Source organism: Diorhabda sublineata, chromosome 6 (assembly GCF_026230105.1).
Source record: "Diorhabda sublineata isolate icDioSubl1.1 chromosome 6, icDioSubl1.1, whole genome shotgun sequence".
NCBI lineage: Eukaryota > Metazoa > Arthropoda > Insecta > Coleoptera > Chrysomelidae > Diorhabda > Diorhabda sublineata.
This window is the reverse complement of record NC_079479.1, coordinates 32,836,277-32,858,640: the sequence shown is the minus strand read 5'-3', so window position 1 is coordinate 32,858,640 and position 22,364 is coordinate 32,836,277. Positions and strand designations below refer to the sequence as shown.

The 22,364-nt window shown below is 31.0% G+C and overlaps 1 protein-coding gene across 3 annotated transcripts in view; it reads left to right on the top strand.

Moving 5' to 3' along the window:
* The window catches only part of LOC130445244 (protein bric-a-brac 1-like), a 375,153-nt gene that overhangs the window by 308,127 nt on the left and 44,662 nt on the right, over window positions 1–22,364 (top strand). The window contains exon 3 of one of the 3 annotated variants that reach the window (XM_056780798.1): window positions 13,978–14,067. The exons of the other annotated variants lie outside the window; for them this stretch is intronic. Within the exon in view, the coding sequence (XP_056636776.1) occupies window positions 13,978–14,067 (90 nt within the window). The remainder of the gene's footprint in view (window positions 1–13,977; window positions 14,068–22,364) is intronic. 3 annotated transcript variants of the gene reach the window in all.

Here is a 22,364-nt window from a genome sequence, read left to right as displayed (position 1 = left end):
CATCTACACCTCTTTCTGCCATAGTTATTTGAAAATATTTTCAGTTCACTTTAGCGGAACACAATGATAAAAATTAAAACTTCACAATAACAATATTAATTATTGATATTTATAATAAAAACAGCAATATAAGTATGTCGACACTGACAAATTAGAAAGTTGCGCATCATAAGGTGCGCACCAAAAACGTAACGAGGTCATTCATCGATAGATTTTACTCCTCACATTTTTCTCATACCGGTCCCCTTATATATGCAAATCGATTCTTAAGGAGTAAACTCCAATAATTAAATAATGACGTGTGATAAATTGTAATCCTTTTAAATTTTGTGATAGCTGTATAGATTGTATAGTTATTAGTATAATTAGGGATTTAAGAATTCACGGCATCATACGAATTTTCAAATTATTAAATTTCTTTCCAAAATTAATTTTTAATAAAGCTAAATACCTAGTAATAGGCTGGTCTACTGATAAGAAAACTTTCCAATAGTACGAATAGTTCTTGATATACTATATTTCAGTAACGATGGGCGTGAGAAAAAAAAGTCTTGTTTACCATAGTTCATACTAGTTACTGCCCCTTACCACCGAATGTTAAGATCTAGATGTAGTGAAGTCAAATGTCAATCCATTCAAATACGTTATGATTTTTAGCTAGATCGTTCAATTTACAGCATCCTTCATAGATTTTAGCAATGCTTTGTCATTAAATTGACGTAGATCAATCAGTTTATCAGGACCCAATCTAGGCGAAACATTTGTTGTTTCTACTATTTTCTCGATTAAAGTATGGTCTATGTCATTTGAAAAACGATAATTTAAACCAATAATCAATCGATAAACAAGAAAACTGATTTCAGTATGTTATACACCTACCTTTATCATATGTAGCAGAGAAACTTAATTTATTTCATTGAGTATGAAGTTAGAATAAGTAATGAAAAGAAAAATACATCAAAAAATTATGATTTATTATATTCTTCATTAAACTTCAAATATCTTCTTCGTGTTTTTTCCGTTAGTAATATTTATGGTGGTTGAATCGTTTTACCATCTCTTTTTTTTTCTTTTTTCCCCATCGGTTTTTTCTTCAACACCACCTTCGATATTCTTTCAAATTCCAAAAATCTATTCGTATCCATATATTTTATACAGGGTGAATCATTGAGAATGTCCAATCTCTGAACTGCTCTCAACATGCCTTATGCAAATATTGCTAGTTGCCGAGATATGTTCAAAGCTTAAATTTAAATTGTGATTTGCTCAATAATTTTTTATGTTTTCACAATTTCTTTTTGAAAATTGGCAATTTTACGTCTTTTGGCATGAGGAATCATAATTTGCACTCTAATTTAACATTGCTAATGCTCGAAATGTCCACCATTTACTGAAAGCGGATCATAAAGTGTATTGAAGTAAATGGTAGGCATTTTGAGCATTTGCTCTGAAGTTTTTTATTTTTGTTTACAAATTTATTATCGTTACATATTTAAAAAAAAATTTTTTTATGAAAAAATTAAAATTTATTGAACTTTTTAGAAGCAAATAACTCGATAACCGATTGAGTTACACGAATCAAAGATGAGTAACTTTTTTTGTAGAATTTAACGCTTTTTAATATTTTTTTATTATTTTAGTTGTAAGTTTAGCCCAAAAAAAGTTTTCTTTGATTTAATTAACACAAACAGGTGTAACTAGCGCCCTCTATTAGCGATGTTAAATTAGAGTGCAAATTATGATCCTCATGCCAAAAAAAAATTATTGCGAAAATCAAAATTAAAAATTTAAACTCTGAACACCTCGTATCTCGGAAACTAGCAATATTTGCTTAAGGCATGTTGAGCAGAATCATCATATTTTGAGGTCTAGAATCTACATTTCAGAGATTGGACATTCTTAATGAATCACCCTGTATAAATTTTAGTATGTTCTGAATTTTTTAGCATGAACTTAGAAAGACCCTTTACCATCCAATTCTTTTTTGGCCATTTTTTCCCTTCCTTGTTCTGTGTTAATTTGATAGTTATAAGTTATTTCGGATCTGCAGTCTCGAGATATTTCCTATACTTTCTTATGTTTTATTACTATTTGCTGTCTAAATTTCATATTATTTTTTTGTCATTTCTATAAAATAATTCAATGGTACAGTACATTCAAGTAGATAAGGACTTTGATCGCCTCCTTAGAACAAAGTCTTTACCAACTAGACTATAAGAGTTTTCGTAGTGGAATTGTAGCAAAATTAAACATCAAAGTGTACTAACCTAAATATATTTCTGAGCTTTCGAATATGTATTCATCGTTTCAGTATTAATTAGTTAAGAATAACGGCGTTTTAAATTTCGTTTTATCTTTTAAAATACATCAAATTAACCGGTTTCAAAAATCAATATTAAAATATAATGCCTTTTAAGAGGAAAAACGAAAATCAAAACGCCGTTATTCTTAACTAATTAATACTGAAACGATGAATTCATCAGTATTCGATAGCTTGGAAATATATTAAAGTTAGTACACTACCTATATAATCGTCTCAATTTTAGGTCTCTTTTGATATAAAATCAGTTTCAAATATTGATTTTCTATCAAAATCAGGATGATTTGTCACGGCAAACATATAAAAAGTTTTATTTTTATATATTTTTTAATATATAAAACCTTATATTTAAAACGTCAAGCGTCATAAATTGTCTTTCGTAAACTATGTCGTTTATCTTATTGTAAAAAATCCATTTCTCTAGAGAATATCATTACATACAATGTTAATTTGTACGGTTTACAAAGTCGACAGCTTAATAATACCGTTCCATTTTATTTTATTACATATAAGGCATGTTGAACAAAATAAAATACTATTAGAAATTCTCATTATAAATGGATTTTAATTCGAAATTCAACTGAATGGCGTCACAACTTCAAGTTGTCTTTCACAAAACTCATTTGTGTGATAATTCGACTTGTTATGTATTGCGTCTTAAAACGTACATCATTTCAACGTTCTTGTAAGAATTTTTATACGAAAAATTATATTAGAGAGAGTAAGTGCAGTTGGTACAATCAAATATTAATAAAAAAGTTGATGTTGAAGCTTAAACATTGAAATGTAATAGACAAATAATACAAAGTTCAAGCATCATTGGACAAGAGAAGATTAATAAAAAAGAAGACGAACTACAAACGTAATAAGGATCTTCAGTTAGAGAAACTTGTAGCACAACTTATTTTATTATAATGTATATATGTATAATACTTTATGTAGTAATTTTGTGTCACATCTATTTTATTATAACAAAATTATTGTTATTACTTATCAATAACTGAAACGATGAAGTTGGATGGTAACAATTCAACTCTGTTTACCACACATACGTCGAGAAATCAATGAAGACGTGTGTGATTACCTTTCCTAGAAGACATTATAATGATTTTTATCTTTATCTTTAATATCGTTGTTAGTAGTAGTAAGTCTGTTTCAAATTTACTCCTAGGAACTGCTAGAAACACATCAACATAAACGACTAAACAGAAAAATTGCATGGCACTGGGCTACATAAAGAAAAGAAGAAGCCGGACACCCGGAATGATAACTAGCAAGTCCATCGTGTACGATGAAGACGTAGCAGTACCGGTTTCTTGAGAAATCCATTCTGGATTAAGTTTATTATACAATATAGAATATTATCCTGCTATTTGTACATTTTTTTTGGTTAGGACAATGAATATTCCATCACAGCAGATCAAATTATAAAAATATTGCTTTATAATTGTTGAAAGTAAAAACACAAGCAGTTTTTATACTCTTTCCAGAACTAGTTGGGAATAAAGATACCAAAATATCATATTTTCAATACAACAAGAATGTTTTAAGTATTTACAGATTTACTTCTATTGAATTTTGAGCAAGTAAAGACCTTTGACCTATCCGGGAACACAGTATATATAAGTTTATCTAAACAAGAGAAAAAAATATATCTGTATTAATATTTAGCCAGTCAGGCATACAGTTAAAAAAAGGGCATTTCCATCGACTGTCAATATCAAAAGATTAACTGATTTGTTGTCGAACGAAGAATGATAGAACGAATAATTTTTTATTTATCGTTTGCTATCAGATTAGTAGAGTGAAGTTTTATAAATGAAATAATGAAAAAAAGTACCAGTTCTGATCAATATTCAGTCTGGAATTGAAATTTTTGCATATAACAAATGTGCCAATTTAGTTTTTATTTCTGTCTGGTAAAATGCGCTCGAGTTACTTTTTTTTTTAATTCTGTCCTATGGTTATCTATACGAAATGATTTTTCTGTCGTGTATAGAACGTTTTTTGTCAAATAATACAAATTTAAATGAAATCTTCAATTGGCGCACAAATTTGAACAGGATATTAATAGAATGACAGACTTTATTATTTTTTTAAATTGATGTTCGAGAAGCAATTGAAACATCATCAACAATAATATAATAAAAATTTCTAAATTGATAGCATTATTAAGAGAATGATGATTTTAATTGATTTCCATATTCAAAACTTCTAAAACTAGGACTGGTTACATACGTAGATTTTTTCTAGGAGGAATTGATTGAGATAACTAATGTCAGCATAAAAGATGACCGAAATATGAGTCATATAACAAATGAATTTGATGACCTTCGGGTTAATTAATAAAATAATCGAAGCAATTAGATATTTAACACCCTGAAAAAATAGAAACAGTTTTCAGCATTTCGAGCTATGAATTTCTTGAGGAGAATTTGAACTAATAATAGGAAGCGAACGATTCTGTAGTATTTTCAAGATTTCAATCAAAAAAAAGACAAGTTGTAATCAGCCCCTGAAGATGATAACTTGGTGTTGTTATAATATGAACAGTCTACATTTATGATTAATTTTGGATACCATATCCTCCAAAACTACATATGACGCAGAAAACAAATAAATCCCAAAAAAATTGTAGTCAAAATTAGTTTATCAATATATTTCGTTTTGATTATGGTCTAATGAAGAAATAGATGAAGAAATTGAAGTTTTTATATCAGAAACTTCTACAAAAATTTCAGTTCGCTTCTAAATGTAATTTTGTGAATATTATGTACTAACTATGTTATATTAAGTTTTTCATTCGACGTAACTCGAAATATATATCAAATTTTGCGTAATAGTGAAAATTTTTGTGAAATTACATTGGTAATTTCCTCGCAGGAATCGAAAATTGCACCAAAAAACGTTAAAAGAGATATAATTGCTGGCAAACATCGAAAAACATGAAATTCGCGCAGAAAAAGCAAATTATGAAATGCGAGCGACTGTTTTCTGGCCGTTATACCGATTTGACGAAATTTAGCGAAAGATTGGTAAAGTTTCGTTTAAGAGCCACCACCTAATTAAAATTTATAAATACAGTGCAAACCGAGCACCTTTTTTAGATTTTTAGCTCAATTTTCTTTATCAAACTCCTCCATTTTATCTTGTCTTGTGATTCTTCTCTCATCTTTCCATACCAATTTTTTTATATCTTCCTCAATCTATTCTATCCATTTCTTCTTTAGTTTTCCTCCTTTGTTTTCCATTATAATCTTGCTCTTAACAACTTTTTTCTGTATTCTGTAATTGTTCATTTGGAAGACGTACTCCGTCTAACTCTATGTCAGTCCAATACGTGTTCAATTAATAGTTCCTCTTTCATCAGATGAAATCTCTCCAAAAATGTTATCCTTTCCTATATTCCACTTTATTTGCAACTTCTTCCGATAATATTCATAGCTCAGGTTAGTATGAGGAGTGATGGACGAATACCTGTTTTATAAACTGCAGTTTTTGCTTATCTTAATTTAACTCTACTTCTATGGTTTTTGCTGCGTTGATTCCCTTTACAAGTCTTTTTTATACCTCTTGGTTTTCTGTTTTTTACTTGTTATTAGTTTCCACAAACATTCAAATTGGTTTAACTATTCTTTTATATTGTCCAGTTTTATTGCTTGATGGTATTTGCGAGTTCCTTTCTATTACCATACATTTCTTCTTCTACACTTACTAAGACACTTGTATTTTTATTTCTTGTCTAGTTAATATCGTCTGCATAAGCACCACATTGGTATTTCTGTTGATAATTAGTATTATTACGTTAAACCAAATGTAGAATTGCAGATTCTGCTTTTAAAACCACACATACTTGTGGTACATCTACTTGGGGAAGATTTTTTTGTAATTTCCAAAGATAGTTCTGTCGCATTTTTTATATATCGAGTAGTCAACTGTACTGATCTATTTACTTCTCGTGTTTACATGTTGCTTGTATTAATTGTATAATTTATTTAGTATCTTGATAATCTAATGAGAAAAAATAAGAAGTATTTGTTGGTTTACTGTTTAACTAAAAAAAAAACCGTACGTTCATTTTATAAATAATTCATATTTACACACACACATAGAGCGATCGAATTAGTAATATGTCATTCACATCGACATTTATATCGAATGAATTCGATAAACTCGAACATTTTACCACCGCCATAAATTAATGTAAGGCTGTCATTATTATACCAAACAATTATCTCAACTTGCGATAATTTACATAATCTTAGGCGGGTACTTAATCGCAGTAGGTGCGGTACGCACCTTAAGAAGGGTAGGGATACGTACGGCGAGGTGGGGAACATCGTCTGAACGTTTATTTCAACTCACATATCACGTGACTTTGACACCCAATAGCTGTACCGACCGGTAATTACCGTAATAAACTGTAATTATAAACGACAACGTAAATATGTAATGAACGACATGACTTCGGAATAAAGCACACGTTACGAACGTCGAATTACGTCAATAGTGAATGGACTGAATTTTTTTGGTATTAATTTTAGAAAAAAAGTTTTGTCTGCTTCAAAATTTACAATACAACCAACAGAGATCAAATTTTTCAGTCGTATACAAGGATGGTAAAAAAATATGAATCCTACTTAAATATGAATCAAAATTTATCTAACGTTTTGACCTAATTCGGTCTTTATTTGTTATTATTAGGAATTAGTCAGAATACAGAAAGATGGTAGGTTTGAATCCTTGTGAATAATTCCATCTATCACACGAGAAAATAATAAAAGAATCCATTTTTCTACTCGAACTAAAAGTGTTCATTGGCTTACTTTGAACTAGAATCCATAATACAGATTTTCTATGAAAAGAATGCATATGGCTTTATATGATCGATTTATAGATGTTCTGAGACTTTTGATCTTTAAATTACCTCCAGTAAATACTAAAATCGAGCTGATCAAATTCAAACTTGATTTGGAGCGAATTTGATTGCTGCTACAAACAAAGTGATTCCTGGTAAATTATTTTGAAATATAACAACGTTGGATCCCCAAATACAATCTCAAATCCATTGTATTTAGTTTCCACATAGAACTGCTGCAGAAATAAATACCGTTTCTTCGTTGATTGTAAAACATATTAATTAGTTTTTGTATTTTTTAGCCAGGGCCGGATTAGGCTAGGGGCTTGGGGGGGGCTATAGCCCCGGGCTCCAAGTCCAAGAGGGGCCCATTATTTGGAAATAATTCTGTATTTTTTGATGTGTTGATACCACAAATCTAACGTATTTATATTATTTTGTGAATTTTTCCGAGTTTCCGAATTCCTTAAGTGGGCCCCGTCATTATTTTAGCCCCGGGCCTCATAAATCTTAATCCGGCCCTGTTTCTAGCACTCAGTTTCCTTTTAAATACTTGTATCATTTTTGATCAGTCCTAAAGAAGAAAAAGATAAAAATTAAATCACATGCCGATCAATTTAGCCCCCAAATTATCATTATATTTCACTTACCAGTGAAAGTTTGTGGAGGTACTGAATTTTTGATATTATAAATTTATCTTGAATTTTGTCTATACATATTCTATAATTGTTTTGTGATAAAATAAGTTAGTTCATTATTTCTAGAGATGTTCATCTTCACGGTCTGAATTCATTAACGCCAACAATTTCATAGTTCAGTCATTTTAGGTAAGTTTAGGCAAGAATTTCGGATGAATCGAGATACCCAGCTATAAAGTCGTTAAAACTAGTTCATTTGACATCCTAAAACTCCTCTCAAAACTCACATATAATTCGATGTGAGCAATTTTAAAAATCGGTCAAAAAAATCGATATTTTGTACGTTTTTTGCAAATAACTGGGTTTGATGATGTTTTTATTTATTATCAATATTAAATCCTCTAAAACTTTTGTTTCAAAAACTTTTACTTGCGGTGAATAGTTTCTGAGATAGAAGGCGCGGTTAGAATCCCGTTTGAAATATTTCTTTCCATTTTTTATCTAAATTACATTATATTTAAATATTTTTTGCTTAATTATTTATTTCAAATCAAGTATAAATTCATTTAATAGCACTTACCTGCCCGTGTAGTTTCAAAATCGTAAATAGAAAAATTTTAATGAAATTGTAATTCAAATCTTATTTATAGTATAGGAAATGATAGGCAAGAAATTAAAATGTAATTAAAGTATGTCTCTTTGTGATTATTCAATGACAGATATGAATTACAAGTATTTTTGAATTCATAGATAAGTTGATTACTGAAAAAAATATTTAAATATAATGTAATTGTTGATAAATAATGAAAATTATTTATATTTGTATGTTTAGCAATAATTTATAAACTTTATAAGATATTTTGATCGGGACTACCTGTTGATTTCAAATGAGATTCTGCCCTCTAGCTCAGAAACGATTCACCGTTTGAAAAAATTTTTGGAACAAAAGTTGTAGAGAATTTAATGCTCTATAATATTGATAATAAATCCAAATAGCGTAGAACCCATAGGAAACGAGTTATTTGCAAAAAATGTGCAAAAAATCGATTTTTTTTACTTTTGACCCTCGATTTTTAAAGTTGCTCACATCGAATTATATGTGAGTTTTGAGAGGAGTTTTAGGATGTCAAATGAATAAATTTAAACGACTTTATAGCTGGGTATCTCGATTTTCCTAGGTGAACTATCTTAAATGACTGGACTATCAGAATCATAGTATGAATAAATATTTTCATTCGTTTTTTCTTAATACAAAATAACATTTAGGAAATTTTATATCAATTCAACAGTCCTTTCGTGAAATTTCTTGACACGTAAAGCAACCGATCCATTTTCATTTGGGTGGTATACATTTTTTTTAATGAACAAAACTAACTTTTATTCCATGTTTTGTTAAACGTAATTATGAATGAATAAAAGTGTTAAATATGTTTCTTATTCTCTTAGAAGGTTTGATATTTCCATTAGTTCGATTTGATCAAATATTCACATCTTGTCGTAAAGTACAACGTACATTGCCACACCCGTCTACATTTCCATTCCATTCCGCTAAATCCGCTCCATTTTCTATCTACGTGCACTTAGAACTTCAATTACAAATGCTCTATATTATTTAAATTACAATTACTAAACTTCCCATTATAATTAACTTATTATATTACAAAGACTGAAGCTTTAATGCTGGTAATAATTTTATTAAAAGTTTAAATAGAACACACGTGCATTCAATTACAATAAAACATTTATAAATCTATTTCATTTTGTACTATTTCCAGTCTTTTGCAATCGTGATAAATATTTCACGAAGTTACTTGATTCACGTGCAACCAGAAAGTAAAATATGTAATAAATGTTCAACGTATGTTCATTTAATTTTGGTTTTTCTGGACGTAAATTTTCAACGATTTTCAAAAAATATACAGATACTTCACATACTATCAAAAGAATATCGCATTGATATTAGAAATGCGAATAATATCGCAAACTCTTTGAAAATAATCGATTATTTTAGATGAATCGAGTGGTATCAGTAAACACGATGATGAAAATTACTTCAAAGGCGTTCTCAACGTGTCCAGAGGCGTTAAAGAATCAATTCCTTTGCTTATTTATGTTTTTGAAATTTTCAATCCGAAATTATTTAGACGTTTACTAAAATCCAATGGTTATTATCGCAACAAACCGAACAAACGAAATGATTCAACCACGTTTTCAGGTGTATAATCGCCATGACTATGACCAATTCGTAATTTTTAACTAATTTTATCGTGAATTTTATGATTATAATTCAAATTTCAGTTACTTCGCATCTTATCAACGGTATAATAATTATTAATAAAAAATAATACACAGAATCTACAAGAGCTTTTACTTTCTTGATCTAAAGTATATCATTCCATAGTTACAGGGGTTGCAGGTTAAGTAGTGGTTCATTTTAAGATTAAGATATCATTTATAAAGAGTCTCAAACATATTCTACAATTTTTTATTCTAGACTACGTACTGGTCTGTTCAAAATGATAATTTTCACTTCTGAAAGTACTTTCAAAGAAATTTATTTGTTATCCACTTCCTATATAACTCGAAGAGATTTATAAAATATCAGTCCCGAGATCTTAATGGTCAACGTTTATATCTACACTTTAAAAGAAAAATATTTCATTGAATTCAATGGATTTCAAGACACATCGAAGCGAAGGGAAAGCTACAGGTATTATCTACAGAACAATGGAAAAAGGACTGGAGAAGAAGGTAGATAGGATTATTGGAACCACCTTCAAAGGCTGAGACAGGCAAAGATTCTTCTTGGAAACTATAATCAGAAAAGATCTGCAGAATGTATCAACGTAATCTACGAATACTAACAGAAGTTCTATCGGGGCACTGTCGCCTCAACAAACACCTGAAGACCCTGGTTCTAGCAGATAATGCGGCGTGTAGGTTTTGTTGCATCTCTATCGACTTTCTTGGGAGCGCATGAAATGGAAGACGAAAATCTCTGGCAATTAATAAAGTCATCCCACATTCTAGACTTGTTAAAAGGAGTGGGATTGATGGATCAGCTGTAAACACTGGGTTCTTCTCCAGTACCGCTGCAAGAAAGTGGGACACAATAGATACTTTGGGTCGCAGTGTATACGAGACCCCAAATCCCTACATACATACACCACAATCAATGGCAACATCCCGGCAACTTAGACCACAGTTGTGGACCTTTTCGGTTTTCTTTAAACCAGTTTCATTTTTTATCTCTAGAATATATTTCAACTTTCGACATTATTTCTTCAAGGATATCTCAAGGATACAAAACGTACGAATTAAGATTTGCGAATAGTTGCTAATTCCAGATCTATCACCAGAGTGTCTCAAGACATATATGGAGCAATGTTCTAAACGGTGCGGTGGAGCATATACAAGCGCTAAATTTTTGTAAAATCAAAGAAGGGGTAAAGAGAAGTCTTCATCTTCAGTAAAAGACACGATATTAAGAAATTGTGAAGACATTGGCTAATTTTTGTAAACATACATTCTCTTAAGTGAGAAACAATTTGTAAAATAATAAAAAAAATATATCTGTACAGTTTGAGTGTTTAAATACGACGTGTAAAAGTCTATTAAACCAACTAAAATAGAATGTCAAACCTTGTTTTAAAGTTAATAAATTTATTAATGTTTAGAGAAACCAGCAGTTAGTTCAGGTATTATTAAACGTACGTGATTTATTTAATAAATATCTGAAGAGAAAATTTTGATGTTACAATAAAAATTCTTTAAAATAATCAAAGGAAAACATAATAAATTTTATTATGTTTCATATAATGTATTACACGTAAATATTTATACGGTCTGATTAACGATATTCAAATGTTCTATTTATTAAAGAAATAAAAGTTATTTTTGGAATTTGGATGCAGTTGCGGTTACAGTTGGATCGTTGTTAAAGAAAAATCATAAAGCTTGCTATTGTTTAATTTAATTTGTTACATGTGTACATTAATCGGTAAGCTTGTTTTTCCAAGTTATCCGCATTAATTACATTTAAAAAAATCCGTATGTCTATTCATCTATTTTGTTTTATTGTTCAGTTTTATTATACTATTTAAAAATTACTTTCTAAAAACCTATATAGCGTGTGTGTTACATTTAGTAGAAGAGTAATTTGAGCATGAACCAAACCTTTATCATCTTCAGTCTTCCCTTTAACAAAAAATGGTAATAATGCCAAATCCAGAATTTTATCTCGCTCAACCGTTTAAAAACCAGTAGAAATCGAAAAAATAAATACATCTAATATTCGTGCCCAGTCGAAAATTGTGATTCAGAATAGTATAGTAGATATTGAAACAATCATCGATTGATACAGATACAGTTGATTATATTATACGGGGTCAATGTTTTATTTTGGTAAACACTTGAAGAAGATACTCCCTAAAAATTTGCCGTTCGAGAAATAATATTCTGTCTTCGTGTCAGATATGTTTAAGAAAATCTATGCAACTGACAAATATAAACACTGGTCTCACTGATACAATAAAACTTACTGTTTTGACTAGCCAAAGAGTTTTAATGGTATATTAACCAGACGCGAAGCTACGGCTATATTATTACTTGGTTTTTGAAGGAAGGAGTCATCTAATAGTCCACGGGATGCGAAAGACGTTGCTTGATTCGATGTTACAGATCACCTATGTGGTTTATAGATCATTTAGATGGCTCGCAATTGGCATAAACGATGTTGTTGGAGCTGAATCAGCGCTTGTATTCGCGGTACCCTACGTTTATGCTTTCAAGCAATTTCTAAAATAAATTTGAAACACGTTTAAGTTTGACAAACATAAGTAGTACTTTTTAAGCTTTTAAAAGAGCTTTAGTCAAAATCTTGCTGCATTCATCGCTTACCTACACTGTATACTCGAAAAAAAATCATAATTATAGTAGGTACGTTCGTTCTAAGTAACAATTCAAAATTCAAAATCAAACAAATCACGTAGAAACTTACGACAAAAGCATTTGATTACTTCACGGTCGACATTTTAAAATAGACAATAGCTGATTTTGAGTTTGCTGCTTCTACTCCTCAAACGAAATCAAAGATAGGAATTTGGAAAACAGTTGTTTGCTCAAACGAAACTGACATGTCGTCTCATACAAATAATCTGTTTGTCATATAAATTTTGTTTCGTCTGCTCTTAATTAAATTGTTAAGGTGAAAAATAGAGCGCCGAAACGTCGAAATGTGTTTAGACACGTGAATAGCGAGTCGAAGTTATTACAAAAAGGTGTGAAAATCGTGTGGGTGAAACGCGACCAAGTCGTGTGATTTGTGAACGTTTTAATTCACGTATGATTTATTATTTGGTGGTTATGCAACATTTTTTTATGATTTATTTTAGGCATCTGTAACTGCAAAATCTTTATTAAATTCAATTAACCATTAAGAATAACTTACTCGGATGTTGAGTTATAAATATAATTTAATTTATTCTGTTTTTGAAAGATGAATTTCTGCTTGTCTCATTATAATGAGAAATGTGGAATTTCAACTATGCTTGATAAGCCTTAGTCACTATTTTCGATGCATAAGAAACTTCGCTGGAAAGAAAATTTTTCTGATTCGAAATAGGTACCAGAGTTTTGAGTCAAATTGAGGGGGCGAAATGCTTTTTTGTCAAAAAATTGTTACAATTTGTAAATAAAAGCTTGTAAAAACTAAAAAACAAACATAAAAATAACTAAAAAAAAATACAAATAAAATAAAATTTCAATATACAGTAATAGGCAATAGCAAAATTAAACCAGTATGCAGCATTCTCAAAATTAAATATTATTATTAGAATAGAAATCGTTCTTTCCAGTAAATATGACCTCAAATTATAGCGAAATGCGGGAAAATATGATATCGATTTGATTTCAATTGGCAAGTGATTGGGCATTTTTTTGCATTGTGAAATATTGAGCCCTTAACTGAACGTGGAATAGGTAAGTAAAGGTCGTGTTCCGCGTTTCTAAGTGGATAGCAGTGCAACTTCCTTTCCTAAAAGCTTTATGCTTACGCTTTTAAAACATTTTGATTTCGGTAGCATTTTTGGTAACTTTTGCAACTGTTGTTTTGAATATTAATGAAAAACATACATACAAATTATATTTTTTTATTGTTACAGGTAAGAGAAGATTTTAATGGCTGTAAACAGTTCCCAACTAATGTTAAGCACGAATCAAATTCAAGAAATGTTTTTTCGGAAAATAATCCGGTAGGTTTTCTCTTGATACCTAATACAAAGTTAGGAATAAAAAAAATACAAATAAACAAACTAATTAAGTAGTACAAATAGCTTGTAAATGTGGAAAAAAATTCAGCATAACAAATACAATCAATATTTGTACTAAAATTAATGTTTTCGGTAGTAAGTTTTATCGCTGTTAGAAAAATTGTTCAATTTCATAATTCCGGAACTTCCACAATGCTTCCGGACCCAATACATTATTATTAAACCCAGTAAACCTAATGCCTAATTCATTGCGCTGCAATTTAAACCCTATTGTAACCCTATTAAAACTGATTCCAATATCTACACCTCATTAATCAGTTCCAGGATTTTATAAACTCCAGTGTCTGTGTTATACTCAAGAAAGCTACATGCTTCTATAACTTTTCCCCCACCTATGCCTACCACGACGAGGCGTACTAGAACTTGATGATGACTTGGTGAATTTCATTCCCATAGAAGCTTCTCGTCAAGTTCTGCTAGACCTAATCTCATCAGATACTTTTTACTTGTAGTGATTCTTTCAGTTTTTCCCTTCTTACGAAACTTTTCTTCGCAATTCCCATGTCAAAAAACATGAAAGTCTAGTGCTTTGTTGATTATTTCCTTACATCCAATCACTAAGATACTGATTGGATGTACTCGTTTAGGTAGTACCGCGTTCCCTGATTTCAACACCCATTGCTTGTTCTTTCCTTATTTAGAACGGGTCATTCCGATATTTCCTTTTTCTATCTATAATAATTTCCATACAATATAAATTCATGAAGCTAATGCATTAAATTTATGGAGTATTGTGATTGCGATTTCTACAACGACCTGTTTTTGTTCTCTTTGTTTATTTTGAGAAAAACTGTTGGCCAATTTCTTTTAGTCTTCTATCACTGTGTGTGTGAGTGTGTCTGTGTTTGTATTTGTGAAAGAAATGTGGCTTGGAAGCAAGTCCATCGGACACAGAAGTTTTTAATGATTACCAATTTTAACATCCTTGATTAAATTCACCAATAGATCTAAAGTATGACGGTTATTTTTGCTTAAAAGCTGAGTTTAAAGGTAATGAGCAGTTCTGTTTAACAAGTGACTGTAATTGCTGCATCCAAAGAAAACGTGATTAAGATCACCATAAGAATAATCATCACAGGGACAGACTGATGATTGTAAGATACCCAACTTGGCAATATGGACTAGTCTTCATTCTAAATATACTTGCTGAATAAAATTTCGGAGTTGTGCAATTAAAAATATAGTTTGGAGGTGAGGATAAGGTAGGATGAACTTGAAGATTGTTAAGCGTTCCTGCCAGGATACGTATATTTTATCTTTTATTGAATTAACTTGTAGTTTTGATGTGACATAAAATAGAACATTTCATTTTTACGAGATGAATCTCTTTTATAGCACACAATGCTGATCTGGAGTCAATTAAATCACACCCCTATCTTCTTTATTTGACCTCACCAGGAAATACCCTGTAGGGTAGTTTACAGCTCTACGATATGTATACTAGATATCTGATTGGTTTATGTGACTTGAATTTATCTACAGAATCACTGAAGCTGCAATTTTGATGGTGAAAATTGAGGTCCAGTTGTTGGTTTTACTATTTGCTGCATAGTAGATTTTGGTTTTTTTGTCGTATTTCTAAAAATACAGATGTGCAATCAATCAATGATTGGTTATTTATTGATTGGTTCTTTTTCATAGTTGAATGCGTCAATATTTTCATCTTTATAATACTTTTCTTTCTGTAACGTTAATCAGGATTTGTTTTTTTCACCAAACTCTTTTAGATATGAACTGTCATTTCATGCATAGCGAGAAATGGAAATATCAAGGTTGATCAACGTAGAAAAACTTCCTACTTACAGCATGAAAGACCATGCTAATCGTGTAGATGCACACAGTCGCTCAGATGGGCCTTTTTGTTATTATAATTGGATCAGGAACGGAGCTAGGGAGTCAGCCCTCGTAGAAAGCGCCCCGAAAAAATATGTTCAAACAATTAACCAAACAATAGTTTAAGAAGATCCTTATAAATATCTGAAAAGTACGTTACACCAGGCCTGCATATGTAATTAATGCCCTGAAAACGAGAAACATTCAAATTACATGGAAACGATGAATTAGTAAGCAGATACACGTACGTGGTATACATAATAAAAACATTGTTAGTGGACGTTTCTATAATGCATGGGAACAAATATAATCAAATATTAATAGAAATTAATATTTGATGGAGTAAGAAGGGTGTATGTGACGTCACCGGCTGCGCCGCGCGGTACGGGGGCGAAAAATAAATAAGGGGTGGCAGATCCTTTGAAGATATTCTATGTAGAACGTTGAATTTTTAAACTTGTCCCCGGATAAGTGTTGCAACTATGGTATATTCTTGCAGACCTTCGGACATTATTTATGGAGCTTTTTTTTGAAAATGAGAAGATACTAAGAAAATGCTAATGGTTTTGTTAAATAAATAACGATACTGGAAAATTAACTTGATTGTTGATGAATTCTTTATAAATTAGAGCTGATTTCGTGTAACTCGTGAAATTCACCGACCATTTTCCGTAAAGTTCGGTTTTGATTTGATCCTTATATTTTTCTCTTCTTCTTTTCGTATTTTTCATTTTATTTGAACTGCTATACTGAAAATATATAGAGGGTCTCATAAATAATGGCGGTTATTTAATAATCATACATCAAAAGCCTTAATATTGGAAGTACAATCCATCGTATTCTATTTTTTCCAGTCAACGTTACATTTTTAACATGTTTGTATTTAAATTCTACCATCTGACGGTGTAAAGTCTGGACTAAATGCAGAATTTGATAGGAGTTCAATACCACCAAGTTCCTCCACACTGGAGCAACATGTGGCAACTTGTAGCAATTTTACATTACAACAAGTTCCTAAATGTTTAAATTCATTAAACATTGACATAAAACAAACTGTCCTCACTAGTGACAAATCTCAAATTCAGTTGAGTACAATATTCTGTCTACACACTCGCGTTTTATTAGAACTCTTGCTGCAAAAAATTGCACCAATGATTAGAAAAGCAGATGCAAACTGTAAAAAGGCTGCGATATTTTTTTCGCTCATTATAAAACTGAGTTACGGATTTTTCTTTTTGCCTATTCCTGAGATAAGCACCCTACAGCTGAACAAACTACATTCCATGCATCATTTTTTGATTCTCTGCATTTATATTTAACATTTTCAGTATTCCAAAAACATGGATGTTGTCTATAATTGTCAATTCAATTTAAAAAGTACAATGTTTCACTTTGTTTCATATTATCCTTCGATCTTTACCGCTGAAAACGGATTTATGCAACATACTATAACTAATGTTGAATCGCAACACCAATTTTATGCAACACAACATATTCCAACAAATATAAACATTTTATGTTGCAACAACTTTTTGTTGTATCTTAGAAAATGTTGCTTCAGTGTGGACGCGCCTTTAGGATTGTCTTGTAATAAAATTTATATATACACAGAGATTACATTACATTATAAATTATTTTAGTTTTTTAATTGATAGATTATAAAAAAAGTCACATTATGCGACGGGCTCCGACAATTGTCCTTTGTCTAACGTACCAAGTAGGCACGGCAATAATATCTCAATAACAAAAGGTGAATCTTCATAGAATTAGAGACTATGTACTTTTAGTTTTAACATGTTTAAATTGGGAAAACCGAAATTACTAATGTAGAAACTATTTTTTTCTTTCATTTCTCTCATATTTTACAATAAAGAAACGCAAAATCGGTTTCGAATCCGAGATAACGATGCCCCTGTACATTTGTAAGAATAACGAGATCACGGTTTTCTGTTCATCGGATGCAATACAAGCGCAATCATGGAGGAAACCGTCATAAAGGTCGTAAATTATACAGAGCCACCCAGAAGTCATGCAACATTCAACAAGTGCATTACTACGAACTTTTTTTGCGACATATCTACATTCGATTGGTCGAAGCGGTCGGCCAATATCCTTCTCGGGTAATTACGCTTTTATATTATTTTTAATAAGACAGCCGTACCGTGTACATTGCAAAAGCCATGACTCAATACCTCACGAACGATTATTGTGTAGTTTCAAATGGACGTATGTCATATTAAACTCGATTTACTTTATTGTCGTTGAAAAATTATAGAAATTATTCGTATAAAAAGGGTTTTTTGGCACTCTTTATTGTTATTAATATGATAATATTTGTGAAACAACAATTTTCTTTCAATGTAAACATCGGAATCTGATATTTGAAAATATTGGAGATTCCTCGGGATAATAGAAAATAAAAAAAAAAGAAATAAAACATATAGATAAATACTAAAGATAAAACCAGTTAGAGATAAAATATATGAAGTCCAAGCAAATCAAAGATATGAAGTCATGAAGAACTCCCATCAAACAGCCATACACATCATAATCTGGCTCGGGATTAAATAAGAAATAAATTAAAACGTGTGGTTTGATAAAAAACAAATTACAAAAGCAAAAGAAAATAAAAGAAAGTAAACAGGAAGAGGTAGCTTTTCATGCAAGTATGGAAAAGAAAGTTTCAGAAGCTGAAAGTGCAATTTAAGGAATTAGCCATCCAGGAGGATGATTCTTGCACTATGAACGTAGCGTTCTACAGTGATAAATGAATTTTCTGTGCCCGTCGATATATGATTAGTAATTCCTTTGGTATTTTTGTTAATTACGTCCATTCTAACTTGTTATTCATGTTTTTGTCGATGTAATCATCGCTGACGTTGATTTTCACCATCACCACTAACACGAATTGTTCAGGATTTTTCAGTTTTAAAAACATACAAAGTAACTAACTTATTTACGCGAATTTTTTGTATGATGCATTGAATAATCGTTGGGCAAGCTCCCTTTAAACCCATCATTAAGTCAATCAGTGTAAAAACCGAATGAAATGTTTGTAAATTTTAGTGAAACGTCATCATCTGTGCATACTTGTTAGATCTTTCCGATCCAGGATTAATGGAGGCTCATTTTTACATATTTATCGCAGATATTAATTGTTAAAGTGATTATAGTGATAGCAACCGGGAATCTGATCTTATTTACCCACTAATATACTGAGATAGAAAGGCGAAATCACCATTTAGAGAGTTGATGATCGAAGTAGAATTGAAATAAAAACCAAATGCTTGTTTACCTTATTCAATATCCGTGAACGGGATCAGGATTACTTTCCGAACAATCAGATCTTGATCATGGTTTCCATACAACTACTATCATTATATTATTCCATTCTTTTATTTAAACAAATGTTTTTCTATACGAAACAATGAAAATTGAAACGAAACGTGTGGTGCATTGTGTGTTTTAAAACGGTGGGAATTAGTAACCATCAAGTATATCTTGTGTCAGTTGAAATGTATTTTTTTAAATGGATGCGCTCCGCGGAAAGAGAACAGAAGTTATTATAAAAGAGTGGTGGTGGGTTTCCTATATGTGTGTCTTTCAGCCTGGAAAGTATTTGCAAAGCAAGAATGTAATCGTTAAAAAATGCAGGAAAGCGGATAACATTAGAATGTACAAGAGTTGTCCGAAAAATATTTAAACCGCACGTATTTGTCAACTCCTCTTATACAGGAAATACAAACTTCGAGGTATTGAGGTTACTTTGACTTTTTTTGATAAAAGAAAGTTATTTGGTAAAATTTATTGTATCGTTTTAGACATTTCCTAGTAATAAGAATAATAAACTAAATAGTGAAAGTATCTAGAGTTATATAACATTCTAATTAGTTCACAAGATGGATCCAAATTATGCACAGATATTTTTTGGATCAGTGCGTTGTCGAGTATAGTAAATTCTTAATATTCGTATCGATTTTTACCATTGCAATTTTAAAAAATTGTCATTTTGATATATCTTTTAGTAAACATAAAAAGATATAGAAGTTGATGATAATTTACTTCGTGAGAAAAGATTCTCAACTTTAAACACTTCCTATGTAAATATTTAATTTCTTTGTAGCAAGTTTGTCATTAGCCTTCGAGATACTCGAAGTTAAACTCACTTTTTTTTGTTTATAACACACCTGATCATGATAATATGCAACAGGTGTGTTAAGTCATCAGATATTAACAACATACGTGGATGGTTTAAGAAGTTCACAGTCTATACAGCGTATGTTTCAAGTCTGAAGATGCCACGTTGTTTAGTATTTGTTTCGTAGCCATCAATAGTGAACGTTTTCAGTGAATTTGTAAACATGGAAAAAGTTGGTCATCGAAGACCAGCCGTATGGATAAGGCATGTCAAAAAGTGTGGTACATCGCATATTAACTGGAAATTTGGACATTAGAAAGCTGTGTTTGCTCAGAATGGAACAAAAACGAGTGTTTGACAAATTTCTGCGGCGTTTTATAAACATGGATGAATCGTGAGTTTATCACTCGAACCCGAAACAAAGATCAATCAAAACAATGGACTGAAAAGGAAGAACCGGCTCCAAAGAAGGCAAAGACCGTTCCATCTCCAGGCGAGGTTATGGCGTCGATTTCTTGGGATGTGCGTAAGATAATTCTTTTGAAAAATGAAAATCTATTAACGGCGAACTTATTGCAACGTTTGAGCGAAGAAATCGAGTGAAAACAACCGCGTTTGACAAAGAAGAAAGTGTTGTTTCATCAAGACAACGCACCAGCTCACATATCAGTTATTGCAATGGCCAAAATTTTGTTCCCCGACTTGAAAAAATGACTGGGTAGTCAAGATAATGGCTATTTTGAGGAACTTGACGATTCTTATTATAAAAAAGGTATCTGGCTGATTGAACATCGCTGGGAAAAGTCTTTGAAACCAAAAGATTACGCTGAAAAATAATTTTTGTGTTTTTTTTGTTGACATATATGTGAAGCAATAGATCATCTACCATTTGAAAATCAACACGTTTCATCAACATTCTTATTTTATATTTTACTAAGAATTTCTGAACTGTTGAGAAAGTTCCTTTTTACACACATTAAAGAAATGGAACAAATAAACTAATTGGCTATTTTCTTAAATACATCGAACATATTCATATCAAAATAATTGCTACTATTTGAAAAATTAATTCTTGTTCATTTAACTCGACAGGAAGAAAGAGTTTTCCTGAAGAGAAATATCACATATTAGCAAGTATTGAATCTGCCTTTTAAATGTAATTAAGATATTCCAACTTTGTGTTTAAGGTATAATAATCTTTGTAGCCGTCAGGCATCTCTGTATTACTGTCAGCTACAACCAGTAGTCGTGAATCTATTTTCGTAATGATACATTTTGTCATAATATATGTTAGTCCACATGCACAGAAATTCACTATTATAATTTACTTTTATCGAGATTATAACTTCTATAAATCAAGTCGCTGCCACAAAAGGTGTATATATATATATATATATATATATATATATATATATATATATATATATATATATATATATATATATATATATATATATATATATATATTATATAATATATAATGATTTTCTGCTACTTCGGAAGTAAAAGCACTTTAGAAATGAATAGTTCTTCCACAGGCCAGATAGATAAGAAGAAAATATATCGCTTTATTTGAAATAAAGAAGTTTAATGTATGATTTTGATAAATTCAGAAAGGCTCGTGATTTCCTAGTATTTTCCACATTCATTTTCCTTTTTGCACGTAAAGAAAACTACGATACGGGGGAAGGTAAACGCAAACGACTTTTCTACGATCTACAAACAAAATTCTTCGTTTTTTGTTTGGTTTTTTTCAAATGTTACACTTGAATATGAAAAAGAGATAATCACCAAAACCACGAAAGCCCTGATGGTGTGCAGATACTTCGCTGGGAGGAATCGGGGTTGTAACCCAAAGATGTACAGTTGTTTGGGGTACTGGAAGTAGTCTGAATACCACAAGGAACAATCTGTCAAAGGTACAAAGACTGGTTTGCTTATGTGCAACTGGTGCCATGAAAACTTGCTCAACAGCTGCACTAGAAGGTATTCTAAATCTCCCACCTCTCCATATAGTTCTGGAAAGCGTGGCAGTGAAAACATCACTTAGAATGTCCCAAAAAACCCGTTTTTAAATAATGACCAACTCTGGGACATGCCTCAGGACTTTGCATCGAAAAAGTTTAGCTTTAAGAAAAACTTCACCCCAATAATAAACTCTAAAAGCAAGTGGGATCAACATACCATACAAGAAACGTACAGAAATGGTATACGGATGGATCAAAAACAGCAGATGGAACTGGAATAG